The following is a 23,683-nucleotide window of genomic DNA, read 5'->3' on the forward strand; positions in this document are numbered from 1 at the left end:
GGCTGGCAGGGCCCCAGCGCCATCGGAGAGGCTGGTTCAGCTGTGAAAATTCCGCGCTGAGGATGAGGAAGGAGCCCTGCCAGGCGCTGGCAGTGTTCCTGCCACCGGCAGAGTTGCCAGCGGGGGAGGGATGGCGGCGAGGACCCCCGTCCCAGGGCTCTGACCCCAAGTGCCTCATCCTAAACTGTATTGTCCCCAAGTCACCAGTCACCGGGGACGGTACATCAGCTCCGCGGCGCAGCGGGGTCTGCCTGCCCTGATGCTGCGGGGGCTGCTGCCACCTTGGCCGGGTGCTGGGGCCCGGTGCTGTGCCTGTGGAGGAGCATCCCCAGTGGGACACCCTCCTCCCCATAGTGGCAACCATTCTGGCCAGAGATGCCAGCACCGGTGCCACCAGCTGGGTCCCCTCTGGTCCCTGGGGGGGGAGGGGAGGAGGAAAAGCTGCTCCACAGGGATGGCAGCCAGGGGATGGGGTTCACATCCATCCCGGGGATTGGGGCACCCCCCCGCTCCAGGTCCACTCCTTTGGGCGGGGGTCCAGCCCTCTGGGGAGGGGGAAGGCGGCGGGGGGGGGGGGGGGTGGAGGGCGCTGCCGGAGGAGGCGCCGGAGGGGGGAGAAGGAGGAGGAGGAGAAGGGCGGGGATGCGAAGGCGGGCGGCAGCTCGGGCCCCCCCTCCGGGTTGGGGAGGCGGAGGGAGGGCAGCCGTCGGGGGGGGCGGCTTGGGTGTTCCCCCCCCCCCCCCCGCTCCCCTCCCGCTTCGGAGGGAGGCGGGGAAGGCGGCGGGGGCGGCGCGGCGGAGCTCCCGGTGTCCCGCCGCGTTCCCACCGCCCCGGACCGGCCGGACCCGCGGTGCCGCCCGCTCCCTCCCGGGCCCCCCCCCAGGTGAGCCCCGGAACCCCCCCGCCGGCCCCGGGTACGGGGAGCGGGGCAAGAGCCCGGCCGCGCTGTCGGGCGGGCGCGGAACGGGGGATTTCCCGTAATTAATCATAATTAATCACCACCCCGGGGGTGGGAGGGTTGGGGACGGCGTCCCGGAGCCGTGGGGACCCGCCGGTGCGGAGGGTGCGAGGGTTGAAAAACGGGGTGCAGGCGGGAGGGTGAGGGAGGGCATGGGTGGGTGCAGGGGGAGCAGGGTGGGTGCAAGGGGAGCAGGGTGGGTGCAGGGGGAGCAGGGTGGGTGCAAGCGGTGCTGGGCCGGGGGAGCCGGGAGGCAGCAGCGAGGAGCCGGGAGTCACAGGGGTTGTGCAGGAGGCTTGGGGCAGGGGAGCTGGGGTGCAGGCAGGGAAAAGCTCTGGGGGTGCGAGAGAGCGAAGTGCAGGCAGGACAGAGGCAGGGCCGCCTGTCGCAGGGGTCCCCCCCGCTGCCGTGCGTGGGGACGGAGGCGCAGGGATGCACGTCCCGCTCCCGCAGCGGCGAGCGGAGCCCGGCGTGGCCGTGTCCAGTCTGTCACGACGCCCGGCTTCGGCTGCTGGCAGCCCTGCCTTGCCTCGTGGCAGGAAGCAGACAGGAGGGAGGCCAAATCGGGGTGACCCCGCGGGGCCTGGGCCACCCCAGGGATCCACAGGGGACCGGGAGATAAAACAAGAGGGAGCAAGACATTCCCGGGGCGGGGGTCTGCACAGGAGGGATGCCAGTCTCTGTGTTTCCAGGTGTTTGGAGTAAATCTGGGTGCTGGGGTTGGGCTGAACCTGCGAATGCCGGGATGCTGGGGCTGGGTGTGGAGCAGGCGGGGGATCCAGCAGTGGATGGGGGTCACACCGACCCCCCAAAACCTGCCCGAGCGGGTCAGCGTCAACTCCGCGCTGGTGGCTTTGCTGGCAGTGTCCCGGCTCGCAGGCCGTGGGCCGGTGGCCACCACGTGCCTGTCCCGCTGTTGCCCAAGCTCTCTCCCATGCAGGCAGCCGCGTTGGCCCCGCGCCGCAGCCACCGACACCATGAGGGGTCTCTGGGCCCTCGCGCTCGCGGGGCTCGTCAGTGCCTGCGAGGGGAAAGAGCTGCCGCCAGCGGAAGGTAAAGAACACCGGGAGCGAGGGCTTGGGGTCTGCACGGGAGCAACTCCCTCCTTGCCTGTCCCTGCTCAGACCCTGGGATCGCGGGGCAGAGGTGACCGGGAGACACCGGGAGCTGTGCCGGGTCCCCCGTGCGCCAGGACCACGGTGTTGGTGGCCGGAGCGGTGGCTGCAGATATCATCCTGGCTTTGGGGCTTTGCTCAGCATCCCGTGCGGGCTGGGGGCCAGGGAGAGCCGGGCGAGCCCTGCCACGGGGAGCCAGCCCGGGGACACCCCGTCATCGCCCCCGCAGCGACCGAGCGCCGGGAATGCCCCGCGGCAAAGGCAGAGGCGTCCGGCAGCGCGGGCGGGAGCCGGGAGCGAGCGGGGGCTGCTCTGTAGGTGAGCCAGGACCGCTCGGAGCAGCGGCGAGGATGCACAGAGCTCTCGAGGGGGTTTTGGGCCTCCGGCTGCGAGGTGGGAAGAGGTTTAGCCGTGGTGCACGCCAACGGTGGAGGGCTCGGGGCTGTCCCCAGGAAGCTGGGGACGGGGAGGGGGGGGTGATGACTGAGCTCATGGGGGTCCCCGATGAGGCTTCCCTGGCTGCGGGGCCGCTGTGTTTGGGTCCTGGCGTGGGGCCGGCTGCGGCTCGGGGTGAGCTCGAGGCGGATGGTGGGGAGGAGCCGTTGGCAGCGAAGCCGCAGTTGCATCAGTCTTTGCGGGGGTGGAGCGGTGGCTCATCCCTGGGGTGGGGGGGGCCTGGGGGCTGCCTGCATTTGCCTGTGCAAGGGACCCTGTGGCCAGCACCAGCACCCACCAGCCCTGTGTCCTGGCCTCCTGGCTCCCAGCCCCTCGTTAGGGAAATGAGGGCTGGGGAGATGAGGTTTTTCCCTTAGGGGCAGCGCTGGGGCCCAGTGAGGCTTCAAAGCAGATGGCATCCGGGGTGATTTATGCCTCATTTTCCACCCCGTGCCCCACTGAGGATGATCTCACCACCGGCGGGAGGGAGCTCTGCCCCTGGCCACCAAACGTGCGTGTGGGGCCAGCTCCAGTATTGCAGCCCCCAACGCTGCGGCCGTGTCGGGGGTCCCGAGGGCGAGGGGCACCTCCCTGTGCTGCCGCTGGCCCCGTGCAAGCGAGCGCTCAGCTCAGGGGGGGGAGCACCGTGGTGGTGCTGGGCTCTTGGGCAGAGGCGGAGGTGGGCAAGGGGGCTGTGGGGACCAAAGCCACCCCCATGGGAATGGCCAAGGGCTGGGGAAGAGGCGGGTGAATCATCAAGAGCCATCCCTGCTCCAAGGCTGGTGCGCACGGAGACAAAACAAATTCCTCATTCAATACCCCCTTGTTTCCTCCTCTATCTTGCGCCTCCCAACATCTGGTAGGATCCAGCGGAGGTGGATTGATGCTGCTGAAGCAATAATATGTCAGCACAGTTGCAAACAGCACCAGCATCCCCCGTGATCGCGACTGACACGGCATTTCCTGCGGCTCAGCCTCTCACTGTCCCCTGGCCGAGCCCTCACGCCTGTCCCCTGGGGCCACCAGGTCTGGGGAAGTCACCAGGATGGGACAAGCAGGCCAGCGGGCAGCTCTGGGTGCCATCTCCCCTCCTTGGGTGTCCGCGGCACCCATCCGAGTCTCTTGATGTCGATTCCAGCCGCGGGGCCGTTTTGAGGCGAAACACGCAGCAACTGGGAAAAGCATTTCACCTGGTGACCTTGCCGCGGGAGGCGGCCGGGGCCAGCTCTGACCTCACCCCCCGTCCCTTCCAAACCTGCTGCTTCGCTCCCGGCAGGCTATTTGCAAGGAGCCAGCGCTGCCGTGGGAGCGATGGTTGCTGGATCTGTGTTGCCCCACGGCTGCCAGTGGCCTCGGGGGGCTGGGGGGCGGGGGGGGGGGGTGTCAGGGTGCGCTCCTGCAAGCACCTCAAGACTCTCCGGGGCTTGAGGGGGCTCTGCACAGTCCAACCCTAATTGTACAGCCTCCCCCTGCCCTCGGGGACACCACGGTGATGTGCTGATTTACCTTACAGGGGGGCTGTGCCCGCAGCTGTGGGATGAGGATCTGGTTGGGGACAAGTATGAGAACATAACGGGTAAGGAAAGCCCCTCTCGCCCCGCAGACAGGGTCCCCGCGCAGCCCCAACTCCCCGGGGATGGGCTCTGCTCTGCGAGCATCAGCCCTCAGCACCCTTTCCGGGGCCAGGTCTCACCTCCTCCGCTCTGTCCTGCAGGTTTCAACCTGATTAAAAGGTTCGACCTGCTGAAGATCTCCTCCATCAAGAAAGTCCGCAACCCGAGGGGGCCGGTGGTGCTGCGGTTGGGCGCCGTGCCGCTGGTCCAGCCCACGCAGTGAGTGTGGGCGACTCGTGGGGTGGCCCTCGGTGGCCAAAGCACCGCCAGGCACCGTCCCCACGTGTTTTAAGGATGGGGCCTGGGTGAAGCACTTTCAGCTTTGCCCTTAGCTCGTGCTGGAGAGGCCAGGCAGCTCCGTGGCACCCCCGGGGGGACGCGGAGGTGCCAGCGGTGCAGCCCTGGGGCTGCCCAAACCACCTTCCTCCTAGAAAGTAAATCGCGGGCTGCAGCGGCTCGGCTGGGTCGTGGCCAGCCCTTACGCAACCGCGGCTCTATGGCTGCTCTGTGTCTGCTCTGCTCAGCTTGGCAGGCGCTCGGCGGGGTCTAGACGAGCTCCAAACGCTGCACAGCTCTGAGCAGGCACTGCTGGGTTTGCTGGGGCCACAGGGGTCTGCTGGGGGAGGGAGACGCAGACCGGCCTTCGGCCCCACCGTCTCCGGCCATGCCCGAGGGGCAGGGGCTGGCAGGGATGCTGCAGCGTGGCAAGGTGGGAGCAGGTCCACGTCCTGTTCCTGGAGGAAGCTGCTGTGGTTTGTACGCCTGCCTCCTCCAGCCCGCCTGTCCCCACATCACCCTGGGGCTGGCAGACGGCTACACCGGGCACGGGGCTCTCCCGAGGGTGAAGGAGACCCAGCCTTGGCTCCTGACCTGGGCAACCAAGTCCTTAGATGGCTTCGAGAAGACGGATGCTCCGGGCTGGTGTTGCTCTTGGCCGGGTGCCTGCGGCAGCCCAGAGCCAGCCCTGGGGAGTGCTCAGCGCGGGGGTGGCCCTGGCAGCCAGGTCGTGAGCTCCCGGTGGGCACCCGTGGGTGCCCCTCCACCCCAGCCCTGCTCCTCGGTGCCCAGCAAGGACAGCCCTGTGCCCCATGGAGAGCAGAGGGGATCACTGGGTCTTGCCCGCTCCCCGTGCCTTGGTCCAGCTCCAGACCAGTGGCTTGGAAAATTGCTGGTGTGGTGGAGCGGAGGCTGGGAGCAGAGCAGAGCCCAAAGCAAATATTTCCAGTGGTTGAGCGGGCTGCGGGCGAGGTGGGCACGGTCCCATCGGGGAACGGCTGCCAAGCTCCCCGCTGTGCCAGGGGGGACCAGGCTGCCCGCCGCCTGCGTGGGAGCATCCGTCCCACGGAGCCTGTGGGGTCAGGGACGCGTTTCCCGGCTGCCCAGGGACAAAATTTGAAAATTCAGTCCTGTGATGATAAGCGCACGGCCCCGAGTGCTGCAGCCACCCCGGGAGGGCCGTGTTTGGGGGTGTGTGGTGGAGACGGTGGCTGTGCCGTGGGGCAGGGATGGGGACAGCGGGTGGGGGTGCTTGGGGCAGGCTGGGCTCAGTCCCCTCCCCCACATGCACATCCAGCGGGCGTGGGGAATGCAGGCCTGTGCTTTGGGGGGACGATCCGAGCTCCCCCGTGCCGTGCCAGGACGGGAGGAAGCATCTCTGCTGTCTGCCTCGTGTTCGGCTCCTGTTGCATAAGTGCTGGCGTCTCCCAGACACAAACAGCTCCAGGCGCTGGGGCTGGGGCTGGATCCGCCCCGATGGCATCCACGGTGCCACCGATGGGGACAGCCCCCCAAGGGGGCTGTTGGGGGTGACGCTGCCGGCAGGTGCTATGTGGATGGGGGTGTCGGGGCCGGTGCTGCCGCCAGCCTCGGTGCAAACACCAGCATCGGAGCCCAGTTCAGGGTCCGGCCGCCCCTGACGCCTGTCCCTGCAGGCAGGTGTTTCCCCGTGGGCTGCCCCCCGCCTTCACCCTCATCTTCACCTTGCTGCTGAAGAAGAATAGCACTGGGGAGCACTGGTACCTCTTCCAAGTCACTGACCGGCAGGGCTACCCCCAGGTATGGCCCCGGGGCGGTGGGATGCGCTGGCAGCGAGGGGACAGCCGGGAGCCATCCCCGAGCACGGTGTTGTCCCCTCCCTGCGCAGCTCTCCCTGGCCGTGCACGGCCCCGAGAAGAGTCTGGAGTTTCAGGCCAGGGCGCCGGGGGCCGCGTTCGTCAGCGCCGTCTTCGCGGGGAAGGCCGTGGCGTCCCTCTTCGACGGGCGGTGGCACAAGGTGGTGGTGGCCGTGCAGAGCCGCGCCATCTCCGTCCACCTCGACTGCGCTTCCATCTCCTCCAAGCCTCTGGCCCCCCGGCGGGCGCTGGCCCCCGAGGGCAATGCCTTCCTGGGGCTGGGTGCTGTGCGCGGCACCCCAGTCCGGGTGAGTCCCCGTGGGGGTGCGGGCACGCTCTGCCTGCGGCGCAGGATCCGTCCCTGCCTGCCCTTGACTTGCCACCCTCTTCTCGCCACAGTTTGATCTCCAGCAAGCTCAGATCTACTGTGACGCCGAGCTGGCCAGGCAAGAGGGGTGCTGCGAGATCACAGATAGCGGGGTGAGTCCCCGCCCTGAGCCCCCACCCCAGCCCTGGCCAATCCCTGGCATTGCCCTGCATCGTCAGGGTTTTTCCCAGAGGGGAAACTGAGGCACGGTGAGGGCAGGTCTCTTAGCCAAAGCTTCCCTGTGGGTCACCTGCTCATGGTGGCTGGGGACGCAGGCCAGCGCTCCACCAACCCTGAGATGTCTCTTGATGCCTGTCCCCATGGCTGGCACGGTGCAGGGTGCATCCCTCTCCTGAATCGCCCCGGGTGCTTAGGCAGGGCTGGGGCTCCCGGCTCTCACCCCATCATCTCCTCCCCCCCCCCCCCCTCCTAGCAGTGCCTCACGGAAGCACCCAAGACCCGTCGGCAAGCGGAGCTGATGCAGAGCAGCAACCTCATCGAGATCTCGCCGCAGCCCGAGGGCCGGGTGTACACCCGCTGCTTCTGCCTGGAGGAGCCGCTGGGCGTGGTGAGCTCCTGCATCCCTCCGGCAGCCCGGCCCCAGTGTCCCCAGCCCAGCCCCGGTGTCCCCATCCCATCCCAGGTGTCCCCCTCCCACTCCAGTTGTCCCCCTCCAGGTCCCATGGGTGGGCAGCGCTCAGCCGCCGTGCCGGGTGCCTGGTGCTGCCGAGCCGGCAGCCACGTTGATGCAGCGGCTGGAAAAGCCCTGCCTCACATTTTCCACCGCGCTGGGCTCGGGGCGAGGGGAGGGAGGGAGCTGGCGGCGGCCAGATGTCAGGGAGGGAGGGAGGGGAGGGCTCCTGCAGCCCCGACACCGGTCTGCACCGGCCGAGCCACCGGCTCGGGGCTCAGCCCCAGGCAGGGTAACCCAGGGGTGCAAGGGGAGATGGCACCCAGGGGTGCCCAGGCAAGTAGCACCCATGGGTGCTCTTTTCGCTCCACAGGAGCCAGTGAGGACCTCGGGAAGGACCGGCCTGAAGGGAGATCACAGGGAGAAGGTGAGGGGAAGTGGGAAAGGGTGTCCCAGCCCAGCTGCCCCAGTCCCAGCACACTCAGCTCCGCTCCCACCAGTGCCGGGGCCGTGCCGGGGGCCCATCTATGCCCTGGGCTGGCTCTGTTCCCGCTGCATTCGGGAACTTGCTGCTGCTGCCAGAGCTGCAGGAACGCCTGCAGAAGCGGCTGCTCTACTCCCCCGAGCAGGAACTGAGGCCCCACTTACTCTCTGCCGCTGCTGGAGCGATCCCAGCCGAGGCCAAGGGCCTCTTTGTTCCCTCCGATCGTCTCCAGAGCGCTGCCGGAGCTGGGAAGTGTCTCCAGCACACCCTGTGCCCCATCCTTGCGTGGTCCTGTCCCCCCCGGGGCTGCTGTGACCCCACAGTGGGATCCTGCCGGGGATCCAGCAGCATGGTTTGGGGACCGTGTGGCCACAGGATCCACGAGCCTGCCTGGCTTTTCTTCTCGCCCTCTGCTCCATGTCGCTTCCCCGCAGGGTGACAGGGACCCCCACCAGGCAGCTGGGGACACCCAGTGAGGGGGTGAGGTGTGGGGCTGTCCCCAGCTGGGGAACAGGAGCCCTGGGGGGGGTGTGTGCAGCACAGCTGGCACCAGCACCCAGGTGCGGGGTGTAGGCAGCCCTGTCCTGCCTGGCCCCGGTCCCAGGGGAGCAGACTGGAGCTGCTGGTTTGGCCCAGCGGAGCTGTGGTCAAGCCACAAATCCGCAGGGAGAGCCGGGTGCCAGGCTTGCACTCTCCTTGCCCCCCGCCGGGGACACAGCGAGGAGGAAAATGTGCTTCTGGCTTTTCCCTTCTCTACCCCGGGCATCCCCCTGTGCCCACAGGCACCCCAGGACTGGTGGGGAGAGACGCTGCTGGGTCAGCCCCGCGGGTGTGGGGTGCCCAGGGGAGTGGGGCTGTGGCCACGGGGTTGTGGGTGCTGCAGGGTTGTGGGTGCCACAGGGTTGTGGGTGCTGTAGGGTTTTGGGTGCTGCGGATGGTGCGTGGAGCTGGTGCAAACCGCCATCCCCGTCTCTTCCAGTGCCCACCCTGCTCGCCGCAGACGGCCTCGGCAAACGTGAGTGTGCCACTGGGGAGCACCGGGCTGTGCTGGTGGGAGGTGGGGACCCCGACCCAGCCACTGCTGGGGCCAGGCTGGGCTGTGAGCTGGGGACAGCAAAAGCCACCGGGGTGCTGGCTCGGGGGTGTCACCCATGGCCACCAGCACCCCATGACCTCCTGGCCCGGGGCCCGGCAACATCTCTCTGCGGGGAACATCTCTGATCCCTTCCAGATGTGGCCCCATTCCTGTGGCAACCTCTGGCTGGAGGCGTGGGGCTGATGGCAGGGGGATGGTGGGTGTTTGGGACCCCAGGTGCCCCAGGGGGCTGCCGGGGTGGCACTTGGGGACGGGGTTTGGGGAGTATGGGGACCGTTTGGAGGCAGCGTGCCCTTGCAAGGCTCCGGGCACTGCGGGACAACTTTTTCCTCTCTCTCTAGGTCACGCTCGGTCCCCCGGGTCCAAAGGTAGGTTTGTCACACCCCCCCGCCCCCCCCAGGACCCACAGAGCTCAGCTCCAACAGGGACCCTCAGCTGTGCCTGGAGCATCCCTGCCCGGGAGCCGTGGGCCCTGCTGTGGGCACACGCGTGGTCAGGGGGACACCCGTGTCCCATCTTGTCACCCGCACGTCCCCTCTCTTGCAGGGCGGGAAGGGCGAGCGCGGCGTGCCCGGCACCGCCGGCGGCAAGGGGGAGAAAGGCGACCGCGTGAGTGTCCCCGGTTACGTCCCATGCAGGGACCCCCCCCTTGCTGCGGGGCTGCTCCCCACGGGGATCCCCGGCACACGGGGGTCCCGCTGCCCTGGGGAATGCTCCTGCCCCCCATGGCCCCCCATCTTTGGCCGTGGCTGGTGCAAGCAGAGCCCTTGAGCCACATCCCCCTTCTTCGCAGGGTGCTGACTGCGTGCGCACCCACCCCGGTGGCCCTGTGCAGGTGAGACCCACCCCCCCTCCACTATGTACCCCCCTCCCTGGCTCTGCTGCCCCCCCCTCACCCTCCTCCCTCCTGTTCCTCCTCCTTAGTGCGCCGAGGGGCCGCAGGGCGAGAAGGGGCAGCGTGGAGAGGCGGTAAGCGATGTCGTGGCGTGGGGACCCAGCGGTGCTCCCCCCTGCCCCCCCAACATCTTGTGTGTACCCCGGGCTGGGGTGAGGGGGTCCGGCCCCGAGGAGATGGCTCAGTGGGTTGTGGTGGGATAAAAGGAGCAGCGGTGCGAGCAGGGGGGAAGCCCTGCGTGAGCCCCGCCGTGGGCACCCACATGAGCCCACCCATGGGCACCCACTTCACCCTCCTGTCCCCACACAGGGGCTCCCAGGGGCAACCGGCACCGACGGACAGAAGGTGAGTCCAGCCCACCCGTGGGTCCTGGCGTTGCAATTTGGGGACAACATCCCTGTGGGTCCCGGGGTGCTGGCAAAGGTGCCAGGACCTACTGGTGCCAAACTGGGTAGCACAGGAGACAGCGTGGGTGACGTCTGTCTGTCCCGCAGGGTCAGAAGGGTGAGAAGGGCGACGGGGGACTGCAGGGCAAGCCGGGGCGCCCGGGGCGCGATGTGAGTAATGCTGTGGGGTACCTGGGCATCCCTTGGGGTCCCCCCCCACGGGGCAGTGGGGTCTGGCCACCATCCCGGCCCCCCCCCCCACCCTGTGGCGTGTGTGGCGCTTCATACCTCGCTCCCATCCCGGCAGGGCCGGCCCGGAGAGATTTGCGTGGTGGGTCCCAAGGGTCAGAAGGTAGGTGGTGGTGGTGGGGGGGGCTCTGGGTGAGGGCACCCAGCGGCAGTGCTGGCACTGACACCCCCCTTCTTTGCCTTTCAGGGTGACCCTGGTCTTGTGGGACCCGAGGGACTGGCTGGCGAGCCGGGGCCGCCGGGGAAGCCAGGTTCTCCGGGGATTGGCTTTCCAGGGAAGCCGGTGAGGACCCCCGTGCTGTGGGGCTGCGGCAGGGGGGGTGGGGAGCAGCACAGCACGATGGGGCTGGCTGGCCAGGGTGCTCAGGCAGGGCTAACGCCATCCCCTCTCCTTTTCAGGGTGACCCTGGTGGCCCCCCAGGTCCAAAAGGAGAAAAGGTGAGTGGGGGGGCACAGGGGTGCCGATCACCCCTTGTCCTGCGTGGGGGCAGCTCGGCACGGCGGGTTGTGCCAGGGATCCCCGGCTGGAGCCAGATCCACCGCAGCTGAGTCAGTGCTGGCTTGCGGTGCTGCCAGCCAGGCAAGCCCCAGCTGGGTGGCCCAGGGCTCGGCTGGGGGGGCAGGAAACCCCCGTGGCAGTGGGGGAGAAATGTAGCAGGGGGGGGATGCTGAGGGTGCCAAAGGCTGCGGTTTTCTCCCTTGATGGGCTCAGGTTCTCCCATCTCTGGCTCTAGGGCAGCTCGGGAGCTCCTGGACCCGGAGGATCGCCTGGGACACCCGTGAGTACCTGGAGCCTGGAGCCAAAGCCCGGGGTCAGGGACGGGTTTCTTGGCTCCGGGCTGGGGCTGCTTGGCCAGAGCGGTGGTGGGATCCGAGCCCGGGTGCGAAGAGGGGTTCGGGAGAGCCGGCAGCCTCATTTGGGGCTGGGGGGGGGGGCACTGCCGGGCTAATCCTCAGCCTCAGGGCTCCCTGAAGCAGCCCCATCCCCTGCCTTCCTCCCACAGGGACCCCCCGGTGTCCTGGGGCCGAAAGGAGACAAGGTGGGTGCAGTGGCGGGGGGGGGGGGCTGGGGCTGGTGCCAGGGCCACGGGCACGGTAGCCCCTGCTGTCACGGCTCCACTGCGGTGCCCATCCCTGGGCTCGGAGCTGCTTGGGGCATCTCGGGGGCCACTCTGAGGGCCCCCCCCCCCCCCCCCCCAGCCCAGGGCTGCATCTCACTGTCCTCATCGGGCAGGGCGAGCCGTGCGAGGTGTGTCCCACCATCTCCGAGGGGACACTTGGTGCCACCGGGCTGCCCGGCAAACCGGGACCCAGGGGAGCACCCGGAGCACCCGGCAAGGACGGGGTCTCGGTGAGTCTGAATTTGGGGGGCCCGCGGTGGGGAGGGCAGAGTGGGGTCTCGGTGAGTCTGAATTTGGGGGGCCCGCGGTGGGGAGGGCAGAGCGGGGTCTCGGTGAGTCTGAATTTGGGGGGCCCGCGGTGGGGAGGGCAGAGCAGGGTCTCATCTCAGCATCCCTAATGCTCCCTCTTTATTTCCCACTCCCCAGGACAGACCTGGCCCCACGGGACCCAAAGGGGACAGGGTAGGTGCCATGGGGCTGGGGGGGTGGCCTGGTTTGTCCCCAGCCGGAGCAGGGGGACGCTGAGCACCATCCAGCCCGTGCGGGCAGCGCCAGGCCCAGCTCCTGTGTTTCCTTCCCAGGGAGATCCCGGCATCCACGGGATGAAAGGAGAGAAGGTGAGTGTCCATCCCTCTGTCCCACCTACCCGCTGGGGGGGGGCAACCCCTGCAGTCCCCCCGCCCTGAGCTGTGCCCTCTCCCTGCCCTCGCAGGGGGACTCCTGCCTGTCCTGCGATGCCCGTGTCCTCGCCGCGCTGCTGCGGGGTCCCGCCGAGGGGCTCGAGGGTGAACCGGTGCCGCTGCAACCGGGGCTACCGGTGAGGATGTGGGGCTGAGCCCCCCCCCCCCCCCTTCTCTCAGGTCGGAGGGGTGCCCTGGGGCTGTGTGGGTGCTGGGTGTGTAACCGCGTGGGGTGTTTGGCAGGGCAAAGCGGGGCTCCCCGGGCTGGCCGGCATCAAGGGCGAGAAGGTGAGTGACCCCAATGCTGAGCCCCCCCCCTTTCTGCACCCCCTGAGGGAGCAGCAATGGCTGCGTTGCCCTGTGGTGTTGGGGCAGCCTCGAATTCCTCTGCGGCCTGATCCTGCCCCTGATGTCTTGCAGGGGGATGGCGGCCAGGAGGGACCCACGGGCAAACCGGTGAGTGAGGGGTGCAGGGTCTCGGCGGGGGGGGGGGGGGGGGGGGGGGGCACACTGCTGGGAGCCCAGAGGTGCAGGATTGGGAGCTGGGGGCTGTAGTCTCACCTCTGCCACGGCTTCTCGGTGCAGGGGCTCCCAGGGGACAAGGGCGATCCAGGCATGCGGGGACTCAAAGGAGAGAAGGTGAGCCCCGGGACCCCGCTCCCTGCCCCGTTCCATGAAACCTCCCCAGCTGAGACCTCCTGCAACTCATTGCATGGGGCAGCCCTGAGATGGGGAGAGCAGCGGGGGCGGGGGGGGAAGCTGCGGGCCCCCCGCAGCGCTCAGGTCCCCGAAGCCACCAGGATGTCCCCTCCGCAGGGCGAGCCATGCGGGCAGTGCCCTCCCACGCCGCAGGCTCTCGAAGGGGCAGCGACGGTGCTGGCAGTGCCCGGACCCCCGGGGCAGAGGGGCCAGGGTGGCCCCCCGGGCAGAGCGGTGAGTGCCCCCCTGCGCTCACGGGTGCCCGTTTTGGGGGATGCTCTGGCCTGACCCCTTCCTCTGTTTTCCCCAGGGCAGACCTGGTGACGCTGGCCAGAAGGGACAGAAGGTGAGAGGGGCTGGGGAGGGGGCTGGCGGTGGCAGAGGGGGATGCAGCCTCCCCGGGCTGTGGGGCTGGGGGAGCGCTCTGTGCCCCCCATGTCACCCTTCTTCTCTTTCTTTGCCAGGGGGACGCAGGCAGCCCTGGGGACCCAGGCACCCCGGGCACAGCCGGTCTCCCGGGGCTGTCAGGTGAGCCCGGCATCAGGGGTCCAGCCGGTCCCAAAGGCGAGAAGGTGAGACGCCCCCCCCACACCACCACCTCTATGGGGACCCACATCCCATCACCATGACATCACCCCCCCTTTTCCTGTGCTCTCCCCTCTGCAGGGAGACGCCTGCGAGCCCAGCCCCACTCTGCACGGAGACTTTTCGGATGTGATCGGCATCCCGGGAAAACCTGGAGCCAAAGGGGACCAGGGCCCCCCGGGCATCGGCCAGCCGGGCAGACCTGTGAGTGCCCCCTCCCCACAGTGTCACCGGTGCCCGGTGGCATCGTGTGCTCGGGGCTGACCCTGGTGTGTTTTAGGGGAAGCCGGGGCTGCCTGGGGTTCAGGGCCCGGCCGGGCTGAAGGGGCTGCAGGTGAGTGGGACCGCGGCGGGGGTGGGGGGGCCGTCTGGGCAGATGGAGTGTTGGTTGGGGGGGTCCTGGGGTCACTCACTGCCCCTCTGTCTCCCTAGGGTGAGCCGGGACCGCGGGGGATCGGCCAGCCGGGACCGCAGGTGGGTGTGGGGGGTGCCGGTGCCGTGCCGTGCCGGGCGGCTTCGTCGGCTCTCACGCACTCTGGTTTTCCCAGGGAGAGCCCGGGAGCACCGGACCACCCGGGACCCCTGTAAGTAACATTTGGGAGAGGGGGGCAGCCGCCAGCCCCCTGATTCCTGCAAGCAGGGATGGGGGGGGGTGGGGTGGGGTGGGGTGCTGCACCCCTGCAGCGTCAGCCCCCAGTGTGGATGGTGGCAGTGGGGTCCTGGCCAGACTACCCTGGGGACAGTACTGTCACCGCAGCTCGCTGGGGGGGGCTGGCTGGGGTTGCTGGGGGGAGCTAACACCCTCTCCTGCCCCCAGGGCCCCCCCGGACCTCAGGGACCCCCGGGGATGGCGGCAGAGAAAGGTGCCAAGGTAAGGGAGCGTCCCCCAGCCCTCCCTCCCCCCATTGCCCCCCCACTCCTGCTGTCCTTCCTCTGCAGGGATCTCCGGGACCCAAAGGTGCCGTGGGGCCCCCTGGGCCACCAGGAACCAGCATCACGGGGCCACCGGTAAGTCCTGCCCCCCAGGACGGGCATCACCGTCCTCCCCCCAGCCCCTCGACGCTGGTTAAAATCCTCCGTGCCATGGTCTGAACCCCGGAGCTGAGCTTCCTCACACTCCTCCTCCTCGCAGGGCCCTGAAGGGCAGCGGGGGCTCCCCGGGGTGCCCGGGTCCAGTGGGCAGCCGGTATGTACTGGGGGGTGGCAGAAGGGCCGTGCCCTGGGCGGGGGGCACGGAGTGGGGGGTGCTGGGGACCCCCTGCTAATGCACCTCTCCCGCTTTTCCTTCTCGCAGGGGGAGAAGGGTGCCCGGGGTGAGAAGGTGAGTTGGGGTCGGGGTCGAGCCGTACCCCCGTGCCACCCCACCACCCTCCCTGCCCTCACCTCCTCTCTCTGCAGGGAGACCCCGGGGAGTGCCCCTGTCCCCCCGGCCCCCGCCAAGACCCCAGCTACGCCGGGATGCCGGTAAGCACCGCGAACGCCCACGGGCACCCCCCCCCCGGCTCTGCTTCACCCCCACTGAACGCTCTCCCCACTTCTCTCGGCCCCAGGGAGCCCCAGGACTCTGGACTGGGATGTCCTGGCAGCCGCAGCCGGGCCCTCAGGTGGGTGCTGTCCCCCCTGCGCTGCGCCCTCTGCCCCCCCCCCGCCTGCCACCACCTCACCCCCCGCCTCTTCTCCGTTTGTATTTTGGGGTGTTGCAGGGTCCCCCCGGAGCCCCTGGACCCCCCGGCCCCCCCGGTGCCCCAGGCCGCCAGGTGAGCAGTGGGAGACGGGAGGAGGGTGAGCGGGGACCGATCCCGCCCACCTTTCAGCGCAGGCTTTAAATATTCAGGTTTTTTCCTCAACTTTAGGGGATGCCAGGACACAACGGTTTGCCAGGACTGCCCGGGCCGGCTGGAGACCTGGTAGGTGAAGGCACTGCCTGTGGCAGCTCCCCCCCCAACGGCCACCCATCCCGCTCCCCCCAGCCCAGGGACCGTCCCCTTCCCTCCTGCGTCTCTTCCAGGGGCCGCTGGCCGTCATGGCCGAGAGGAATATTGAAGTGCTGAAGGTGAGAGTGTGGGAACGGGGCACCTTCCCGCTGTGGGTTGTGCCTGGGGAGGGGGGGGGGCTCAAACATCTTGGGGTGCCCCTGACTCCCTGCCTCCTCCCAGAGCCTCTGCGGGGACTGCACCCAGCTGCAGGCAGCCTTCGAAGCACCCAGCGGCGTCAAGGGAGAGAAGGGGGACAGGGGCATGCCGGGTGCCCCCGGCAGCGAGGGCTGCGCCCGCGTGAGTATTTGCCCACCTCTGGGTGGGAATCCCAGTGCCCCAAACCCCCCTGGTGTTTGATGGGTTTTGGGGTGAAGGTGCAGAGATGCTCAAGCGGCAGTCGTGCAAAGCAGCAGGCGCTTGCAGGGCTGGGCACGCTCTGGGCACACTCTGGGCACGCTGGCCGTACTGGGCATGCAGGCAGGCTCCCGTGCACAGCTCCTGCCTGCCCCGACGGGGTCCCTGGGGAGGGTGATGGGCTTGTCCTGTGCAGGGGGCCAGTGCAGGCTGGAGGAGCGGGCGGCTGAGCGCCTGAGGGGTGCGGGGTGCAGGGCTCTGCACCCTGCTGTGCCCCGCGGCTCCTCCAGTGCATCCCTGCAAGGGATTCCTGGGTTTTCTTCCAGTGCTTTGACCAGTTCCCGAGAGCGGAGGAGGCTCGGGTGAGTGAACCGTGCCGCCCAGCACCCTCTCCTTGCCCCCCGGTCTGGCTCCCTGGTCCCCAGGGTGCTGCAGGGATGGTCCCCACTGGGGGAGGACCCGGCCCTGTACCCCCCGTTGCAGGAGCAGCTGGGGCTTTGGGGAGCAGAAGTTGCTTTGGGGGGGCACTTAGTGGGGCTTGGCAAGGCTCGGCTGTGGGCAGCGGGTGGCAGAGCTGGTCCCAGGACCTGACGTGTCCCTGTCCCCCGCAGGGTGACAGCCCTGACCCAGACTGTGTGGGTGATCCCGGGCTGCCAGGTGCCCCGGGCATCCCTGGCGAAAGAGGCGAGCAGGTGGGTGTGCTCCCCACTCCTCCACAGCCCACCCCACAACCCCGCTGCCATCCCAGTCCTTCCCAGTGGCGGTGGGGGCTGTGGCTGGTCCCTTGGAGCCGGAGCAGGGCCAGACCCCAGTCCCCCTGCTGTGGTCAGAGCTGACACAGCCATCTCTCCCCAGGGCTCACCGGGACTGCGGGGACCCCCGGGACCACCCGGGCCCGTCGTAAGTACCCCTGCCCGGGGTGGGGTGGGGGGCCGCTGGGCTGTGTGGGCATCATGTCGTGGGCCTGGGGGTTCTGCAAGTTCTCAAGGGAGCCTGGCACCCTGCCCCGAGGCCACGGTGAGGGGCAGAGGGCCGGGGCCATGGTGAGGTGGAGGTGTGGCACGGCACAGCGCGGATGTCCCGCCGGCGAGTCTGGAGATGGAGGCGAAAGCGCTGCCGACCCGGAGACGGAGCAGGAGCCTGGCTTGGTGGGAGGTCGAGGCCGAGCTGGCCCGTGCCCAGCTGCTCTGCACCCCCCAAGGGCTCAGCCCAGGCTCCCGGGTGCCATTTCCAGGCTGTGACCTCCCTGTTTCTCCCCTCAGGGTCCCCCGGGCTTTCCTGGAACGCCTGGCGCACCCGGATTGCCCGTAAGGACCCAGCACGGCTCTGCTCTGTGCCCTGTGTTGCTGCCGCTTGGTCTGGCTGTGTCCCTCGTCCCTGTCCCCTCCCCGGGGAGCAGCCGCAGCCCAGCTGCCCCCCCTCCCCTTCCACCTCATCTCCATCCTCCCATTTCCACCTCCTCCATCCCCACGCAGGGGGACTTGGCGGACCCAGGGTCTGCAGGCTCGGGAATGATCTTCCTGAGCTCAGGAACCTGGTGCTGGCACTTGCCGGCCCCGGTGCTGCTGTCACCGGTGCCCCATGTTGGGGCCCTTCGCCGCCGTGGGACCCGGGGGTGGCTGCAGCCCCCGGGCTGGCTCGCCTCAGCCACTCTCGGTGTGCCGGGGACCTGCTACCGTGGCTCGGTGCCCGCGGCTCATCTCAGCTCCCGTGGGGCGGGCTGGGGGCACCGGATGGCACCGGGTCACTGCCCCTTCCCCGGCTGCCCCTGGGGACTCCCCTCGTGGGGGCTGGGAGGATCCCCCCCCGTGCAGTCAGTGCTGCCTGGGCTCATCCTCCTCTTCCCCCGGGCCCCAGCTCCTCTGGGGTCAGCCAGCCTCCACCACCATCTCCATCTTGAGCTTCATCTCCATCTTCATCCTCATCTTCATCTTCATCCTCCTGCTCGTGCTCCCTCCCAGCACGAGGTGGCAGCGGGGCTGTGCGGGCGGCTCTCGGAGGATCCTGCCCTCCTTCGCCCACACCGGCCACGTCCTGCTCCTGTCCCCTTGTCCACTAATGTCATTGTAACACCGTGGTCTGTGTGGGTCTCTGTGGGTCTGTGTGTATCTCTGTGGGTCTGTGTGGGTTGTTGCTCTGCGGTGTGCCAGCGTGTCCTGTCCAGCCTCCACCGCCACCATGTCACCCCACTAACCCGCCCCAGTGGTCCCGGGACGTGGAGCCTGGGGACTCCCGGCTGTCACTCGTGTCACTCATGCCTGGTGTGCCCTGGGAGGACGGGCAGGCAGTGGGTGACACCAGGCTGGAACTGTGATCTGAAACATGTCCTGGGCAGTGGCCAGGGTGCCGGGAGCTTGGCACCCCCAGGGCTGAGCTTTCCATGGCACCGGGGCTGCCTGGGGGTCCTGCCCACGGGCCACAGCGTGGGGGGCACAGGCAGCAGCGATCCGTGTCTGGGTGTGAGCCTGGTGCCGTGGGTGAAGGGAGCCCAGCCGGGCGCTGAGCGGGTCCCCCCCGGTGTCCGGAGGTACCGGGCAGGCTGGGGATCACAGACCCCACGGGCTGTGCCTGGGTGCTCAGCCCCCACACTCAGCCCGGCTGTGCTGCCAGATGGGCACAGCCCCGAGCAGGGGTCGCTGGAGATCCCCTGCAGCTCCTCTCTTCTCCCTCCGAAGGGTCTCCAGGGGGAACGTGGCCCTGCCGGGCTCGCCGGAGCCAAAGGGGAGCCGGTGAGTGGTGTGGGAGGAGGAGGGGATGGGGGACACACTGGTGCCCCGTGGGCTTTGGGCGCCTGGCTGGGGCATTGCAGGGGGCTCATCCTCCTCCTTCTCCTGCGCAGGGACCTCCAGGGCAGCCCGGCTACCCCGGCGCAACAGGTCCCCCCGGCCTTCCCGTGAGTACTGTGGGGAGCCGGGCAGCACATGCCAGGCCCCAGCCACTTCTTGTCCCTCCCTGTTGCTCCTTGGGGTCCCGCCGTGCTGCTGGAGCAGGCGGTTGGGGGACCCCAGTGGGCACCGAGTGCCGTGTCCCTGCAGGGCTCATCCCTGTCCCATCCATCCCCCGTCCCACACATTCCCAGTGCCCCAAACATTGCCCGGCTCTTCACTCCATCCATGCCCCATCTTTCCCTGTCCACGTCCCATCCATCCGTGCCCTGTGCATGCCATGCCTGTGCCCCATCTTTCCCCCTCCATGCCCCCTCCGTCCCCCCCCTTCCCATCCGTGCCCCATGGCCCAGCTTGTCCCCTGTCCTGTGCCTTCATCTCCTTCCTTCCCCAGGGCATCAAAGGTGAGCGAGGCTACGTGGGTCCCCCTGGGGAGAAAGGTGAACTGGTGAGTCCCTCAGGGCTGTGCTCCGGGGGCAGAAGGGCTGGGGGCTCTCCCAGGTGCCCCCCTCGCCGTGGGCACCGGGGCTGAGGTCCTTCCAGCCCCATCTATCTGAGTTCCTCCCCAGGGACCCCCCGGCTTGGACGGCCTCCCCGGTCCCACAGGGCCAGCGGTAGGTGCCCACTCTGATCAGCTCCTGGGGGGCTGTGGGGAGGGCAGGGGGGGCAGCTGCAGTGGCCGTGGGTGCAGCGAGGTGCTCCCCACCCACCTCGCCCCCTCTTTCCGCAGGGACCGAGGGGCGAACGCGGGCTCCCGGGCAGCGCTGGTGAGAAGGGGGACCAGGTGAGCATCCCTGAGACCCCCACGGGGACCCCCGAGATCCCCACGGGGCAGGATGCGGCTGTCGGGGTCCAGCTCATCTTCTGTCTCTCCGCAGGGTTTCCAGGGCCAGCCGGGCTTCCCGGGGCCACCGGTGAGTACATCCCGCCGGGGCTGCGGGGAGCAATGCTCCAGCACAGGGGGTGTCCCCAGGAGATGATGCCCAGCCCTGGCTGTGTGTCCCCATGTCCCCGTGGGGCTGCGTAGCCAGCCGGGGATTGGGGTTTCTACCGGGGGAGACACAGACACATCCCGTGGGATAAGGTGTGGAGAGCAGCCCCGGAGCAAACCCGTTAAAATGAGTCTGGAGATGGTGGGCTGTGTGGGACTGGGCTCTCCTGCTGTGATACCCACCCCCCCCCACTCAACACCCCTCTTCTCTTTAGGGGCCCCCCGGCTTCCCAGGGAAGGTCGGGCCAGCCGGGCCACCGGGCCCCGCGGCCGAGAAGGTGAGTGCCGTGGGTGGGTGCCATCGGGATGCGGCTGCCTGGTGGCACCCCTCATCCCTCGGGCTGGTGGGGGGGGTGACCAAGGGCTGCCTGACCCTGGCTGCTCCTGGGGCTCTTGCAGGGCAGCGAGGGCATGCGTGGGCCCACGGGGATGCCAGGACCCCCCGGACCTCCCGGACCCCCGGGCATCCAGGTAAGACCCCCGCCATGCCACCCCTTGGTGGCTGAGGGGGACAGGCCCACTGGTGTCATAGTGCTCCCGGGGAGCGCTCCTGGGTGGACCCATTCCCCAGGGACTTGTTCCCATGTCCTGGGGTGGCCGGAGCAGGTCCCTCGGGGACCCCCAAAGCCCCTCGGTGCCAACCACCCTCTGACACCCTCACCTTGTCCCCGCAGGGCCCCGCTGGCTTGGAAGGACTGGATGGCAAAGATGGCAAGCCAGGGCTGCGGGTGAGGCTCCGGGGCTCTCCTGGGTGCTGGCAGAGGGGGCAACCACCCTGTAGCCCCCCCAGGACACCCCCAACCTGTGTGTCTCTCTCTCCAGGGTGACCCCGGCCCCCCTGGACCACCAGGGATGATGGGTCCTCCGGTGAGTGACAGTTTTCCTTGTCACCCCTCCCCAATGCTCAGTCCCCACAGCCAGGACCGGGTGTCCCCTGAGCCGGGACTGTCCCACCATTCGCTCCTGGGGACTCTGAGCCCGAGGGGGTGGGTGGGCATCCCCCCCCCCCGCCCCCCCAAAACCCCAGCACTGCAGGATGGGGTCCCCGGCAGAGACCGGGGCTGGGGTCGTCTGCCTCAGTCTGCTCGTGGGAGCTGGGACCCCCCCACCCAGCTCTTTTCTCCCTCCAGGGCTTCAAGGGGAAGACAGGACACCCGGGTCTCCCGGGACCGAAGGTGAGCGATGGTGGCACTGGGGGCTACTCGGTGGTGACAGCCCCGGGGACCTCAGCCCTAGGTCAGGGTCTCCACATGCTGCGCTGCCCATCACGTCCCTTCCTTCTTTTAGGGTGACTGTGGCAAACCCGGCCCCCCGGGGAGCACGGGCCGGCCGGGAGCGGAGGTGAGTGAGGGGGTGGGTGGACATGGGACCCCCGAGCTGGGTGAGCCCCGCACCACCCCTCATCGTGCTGCCTTCCTCAGGGTGACCCCGGACCCATGGGACCCCAAGGCCGGCAGGGACCCCCGGGGCTCATCGTAAGTTGGACCTGTCCCCCCACGGCACGCCGGGACGCTGCCCGTGGTGGGGAGCGTGGCGAGTCCTCCCTCCGGTGCAGGGAGTGGAGGCATCGCCTGTGGTGTTTGTCTCCCCCCCCCAATTGACACCCCTCTCTCTGCCCCCAGGGCCCCCCCGGCAGCCCAGGGCAGCCGGGTCCCGCTGGCCTCGCTGGAGTGGTGAGTACTGGCTGGGGCTGGACCCTGCCCCGGTCACAGCCCCAGCTGGGGGGATGTGGGGGGCCAGGGTGGGTGCCACGGAGAGCAGGTTTGGGGGTCACCATCCCCATCCCGTGCTGACTCCGATGCTCCCGGCTCCCTCCTCCTGCCTCCCCGCAGGGGCTGAAAGGCGAGCGGGGCTCCGCGGGGGAGCGAGGGCTGCCAGGGCTCCCAGGTCAGCCAGGACCCCCGGGCCACCCGGGACCACCGGTGAGTGCAGCGGGGCACGAGGGGTGGCACAGTGGGGACCTCGAGGGCGGCACCACCATCTCACGCTGCCCCGCTTTGTCTTCACAGGGGGAGCAGGGACCGGACGGACCCGTTGGGAAAGAGGTACGAGGGCTCTCCTGCCCAGTGGCACCCTCTGGCCTGGCCAGGGTGTCCCCAGCGTGCCCATGTGAGGGACACCCCTGCCACCCCACTCCTCTGTGTCTCCCCAGGGCCCCCCAGGAAAACCCGGCATCACAGGACCGGCTGGCCAGAAGGTGAGGGGGGAGAGCCCAGCCGTGCCGCTGTGACCATCCCAGCACCCTCCAGCCCCACTTTGGGACTGGGGGGTGCTGAGGCTGAGCTCTGCCCTTCCACATCTCCGTAGGGTGAAGCTGGATCCCCCGGCGAGAGGGGTTACCCCGGGGAGAAGGGCAGAGCCGGCACGCCCGGGGGGCCAGGGAAAAGTGGCTCCATGGGCCTCGTGGGGCCACGGGGGCCCGTGGGGGAGAGGGGCCCCCCTGGCTCGCCGGGCCCTGTGGGCAGCCCTGGGCTGCCGGGCCCCCCCGGGATGATGGTAAGGAGGGACAGGTGGGGCACAGGACCGGGGGGGGGGGCCCGGCAACTCCGGGAACTGGGGACCTGGTGTTAACGCCCCCTCGTGTGTCCCCCCAGGGAGACGTGGTGAATTACGACGAGATCAAGAGGTACATCCAGCAGGAGCTGAGCAAGATGTTTGACGGTAACGGGGTGGTGGCTGGGGCGAGGGCCGGGATTGCACCCCAACATCGCCTGGTCCCCGCCAGCGCTGAGCGCGGCCGCTTCTCCCCGCAGAGCGGATGGCGTATTACACCTCCCGGCTGCACTTCCCGGTGGAGATGGTGGCATCCCCAGGGAGACCAGGTCCCCCGGGGAAGGACGGGCTGCCCGGCCGGCCGGGACCCCCTGGTTCTCCAGGGATGCCGGGGCAGATCGGCAGAGAGGGGCGGCAGGGCGTGCCGGGCATGCGGGGTAGGTGCTGCTCCTCAGGAGGGGGGGTCCCGGTGTCCCCAAGCACCGCGGTTGTGCCAAAGTCTCACCCTCTCTCCGTCCACCTCCCTTCCAGGTGAGCCGGGCGCCAAAGGAGAGAAAGGCGAGAAAGGCGTGGGGGTGATGGGGGACAGCGGCCCCCCAGGACCCCCAGGTGAGCTCCCCCCTACTCTGCTCCATGCTGGGGCTTGCTGCCAGCCCCGGTACCTTGTCACCTCCCGTTTTCTCTCCATCTCTTCCAGGTCCCCAAGGGCCACCGGGCTACGGGAAGATGGGCCCCCCAGGTCCCGTGGGACAGCAGGGCATCCCCGGCATCCCCGGCCCCCCCGGGGCTACAGGGCAGCCGGGCAAGACGGGGCACTGCAGCCCAGCAGAGTGCCTGGGAGCCATGCCCCTGGAGCAGCCCCTCTTCCAGCCCAAAAATGTCAAGGGGCCCTTCGGCTGAGCCCCCCCCCCCCCCCCCCCCCGTACTCCCCCCGACCTTTGCTGTTAATATTATTTCCCCGCTGTGCCGGGGGCTGTGCCTGTCCCGCGGTGGGGGGGATGCGGGTGGGGAAGGGGTGCGGGTGTTGTACAGCTCCGTTCGCGATCGTGGGGGGCAGGTGGATCCTGCTCGGTCAAATACACCCGTGCTGGTGCCCCCCCGCGCCTCCCGCCTCCTCCATCGGGCCCGATCCCTGTCCCCATCCCTGTCCCCGGGAGACACTGCTCTGCTCAGTCCTGGAGCCAGACTGGGCTCGGAACACCCTGGCTGGGGGGCACGATGCCCATGAGCCCCCTCCTGCCCCGCAGACCTGGGTCTGATGGGGGGAGGGATCCTGGGGTGATCCCAGACTTGATCCCGGGTGATCCCAGCCCTGATCCCGGGGTGCTGCTGGCCCCGCATCAGGGGGAATCCCAGTCCCGCTCCCCGGGGGATCTCCCAGCCCTGATCTTGGGGGGGACCCCAGCCCCGCTCCCAGGTTCATCCTGGCCCTGCTCCAGGGCGATCCCACCCCTGCTCCTGGGCTGATCCCGGGCCTTGCTCCCGAGGAAATCCCGACCCTGATCCCGGGGAGAGCCCGCGGCTCTGGGTGGGCCCCACCACACCCCGCGCAGCCGTC

General features: G+C 69.2%; 1 protein-coding gene across 4 annotated transcripts; it reads left to right on the forward strand.

Moving 5' to 3' along the window:
* The first annotated feature begins 628 nt into the window (after positions 1-628).
* On the forward strand, positions 629-23,222 carry COL16A1 (collagen type XVI alpha 1 chain). 4 transcript variants are annotated; one of them, XM_042793839.1, is made up of 71 exons: positions 629-883; positions 1,899-2,011; positions 4,023-4,085; positions 4,224-4,341; positions 6,054-6,177; positions 6,266-6,541; positions 6,633-6,713; positions 7,034-7,168; positions 7,605-7,658; positions 8,695-8,730; positions 9,153-9,179; positions 9,358-9,420; positions 9,605-9,646; positions 9,736-9,780; positions 10,016-10,051; positions 10,201-10,263; positions 10,400-10,444; positions 10,529-10,624; positions 10,741-10,779; positions 11,076-11,120; positions 11,346-11,381; positions 11,576-11,692; positions 11,889-11,924; positions 12,044-12,079; positions 12,175-12,279; positions 12,386-12,430; positions 12,563-12,598; positions 12,728-12,781; positions 12,959-13,075; positions 13,152-13,187; positions 13,306-13,413; positions 13,508-13,630; positions 13,707-13,760; positions 13,859-13,900; positions 13,975-14,010; positions 14,244-14,297; positions 14,366-14,434; positions 14,559-14,612; positions 14,721-14,747; positions 14,825-14,890; positions 14,977-15,030; positions 15,130-15,183; positions 15,280-15,333; positions 15,435-15,479; positions 15,583-15,699; positions 16,083-16,118; positions 16,368-16,448; positions 16,612-16,656; positions 17,019-17,063; positions 18,432-18,485; positions 18,596-18,649; positions 19,036-19,089; positions 19,211-19,255; positions 19,372-19,425; positions 19,520-19,555; positions 19,848-19,910; positions 20,032-20,103; positions 20,307-20,360; positions 20,455-20,499; positions 20,763-20,807; positions 20,920-20,973; positions 21,054-21,107; positions 21,255-21,305; positions 21,465-21,554; positions 21,642-21,677; positions 21,785-21,829; positions 21,940-22,128; positions 22,227-22,293; positions 22,386-22,562; positions 22,657-22,734; positions 22,823-23,222. In XM_042793839.1, the coding sequence occupies exons 2-71, from the start codon at positions 1,936-1,938 to the stop codon at positions 23,023-23,025; spliced, it is 4,866 nt and encodes a 1,621-aa protein (XP_042649773.1). In that variant the 5' UTR covers positions 629-883; positions 1,899-1,935; the 3' UTR covers positions 23,026-23,222. The 4 variants fall into 4 exon arrangements, with proteins under 4 accessions (XP_042649773.1, XP_042649776.1, XP_042649775.1 ...); XM_042793840.1 differs by having other exon boundaries at positions 630-883; positions 7,037-7,168; XM_042793842.1 differs by lacking the exon at positions 17,019-17,063.
* Positions 23,223-23,683: the final 461 nt, after the last annotated feature.

The sequence above is a fragment of the Tyto alba genome, unplaced genomic scaffold (assembly GCF_018691265.1).
Source record: "Tyto alba isolate M040663 unplaced genomic scaffold, T.alba_DEE_v4.0 Super-Scaffold_20, whole genome shotgun sequence".
NCBI classification, from domain to species: domain Eukaryota; kingdom Metazoa; phylum Chordata; class Aves; order Strigiformes; family Tytonidae; genus Tyto; species Tyto alba.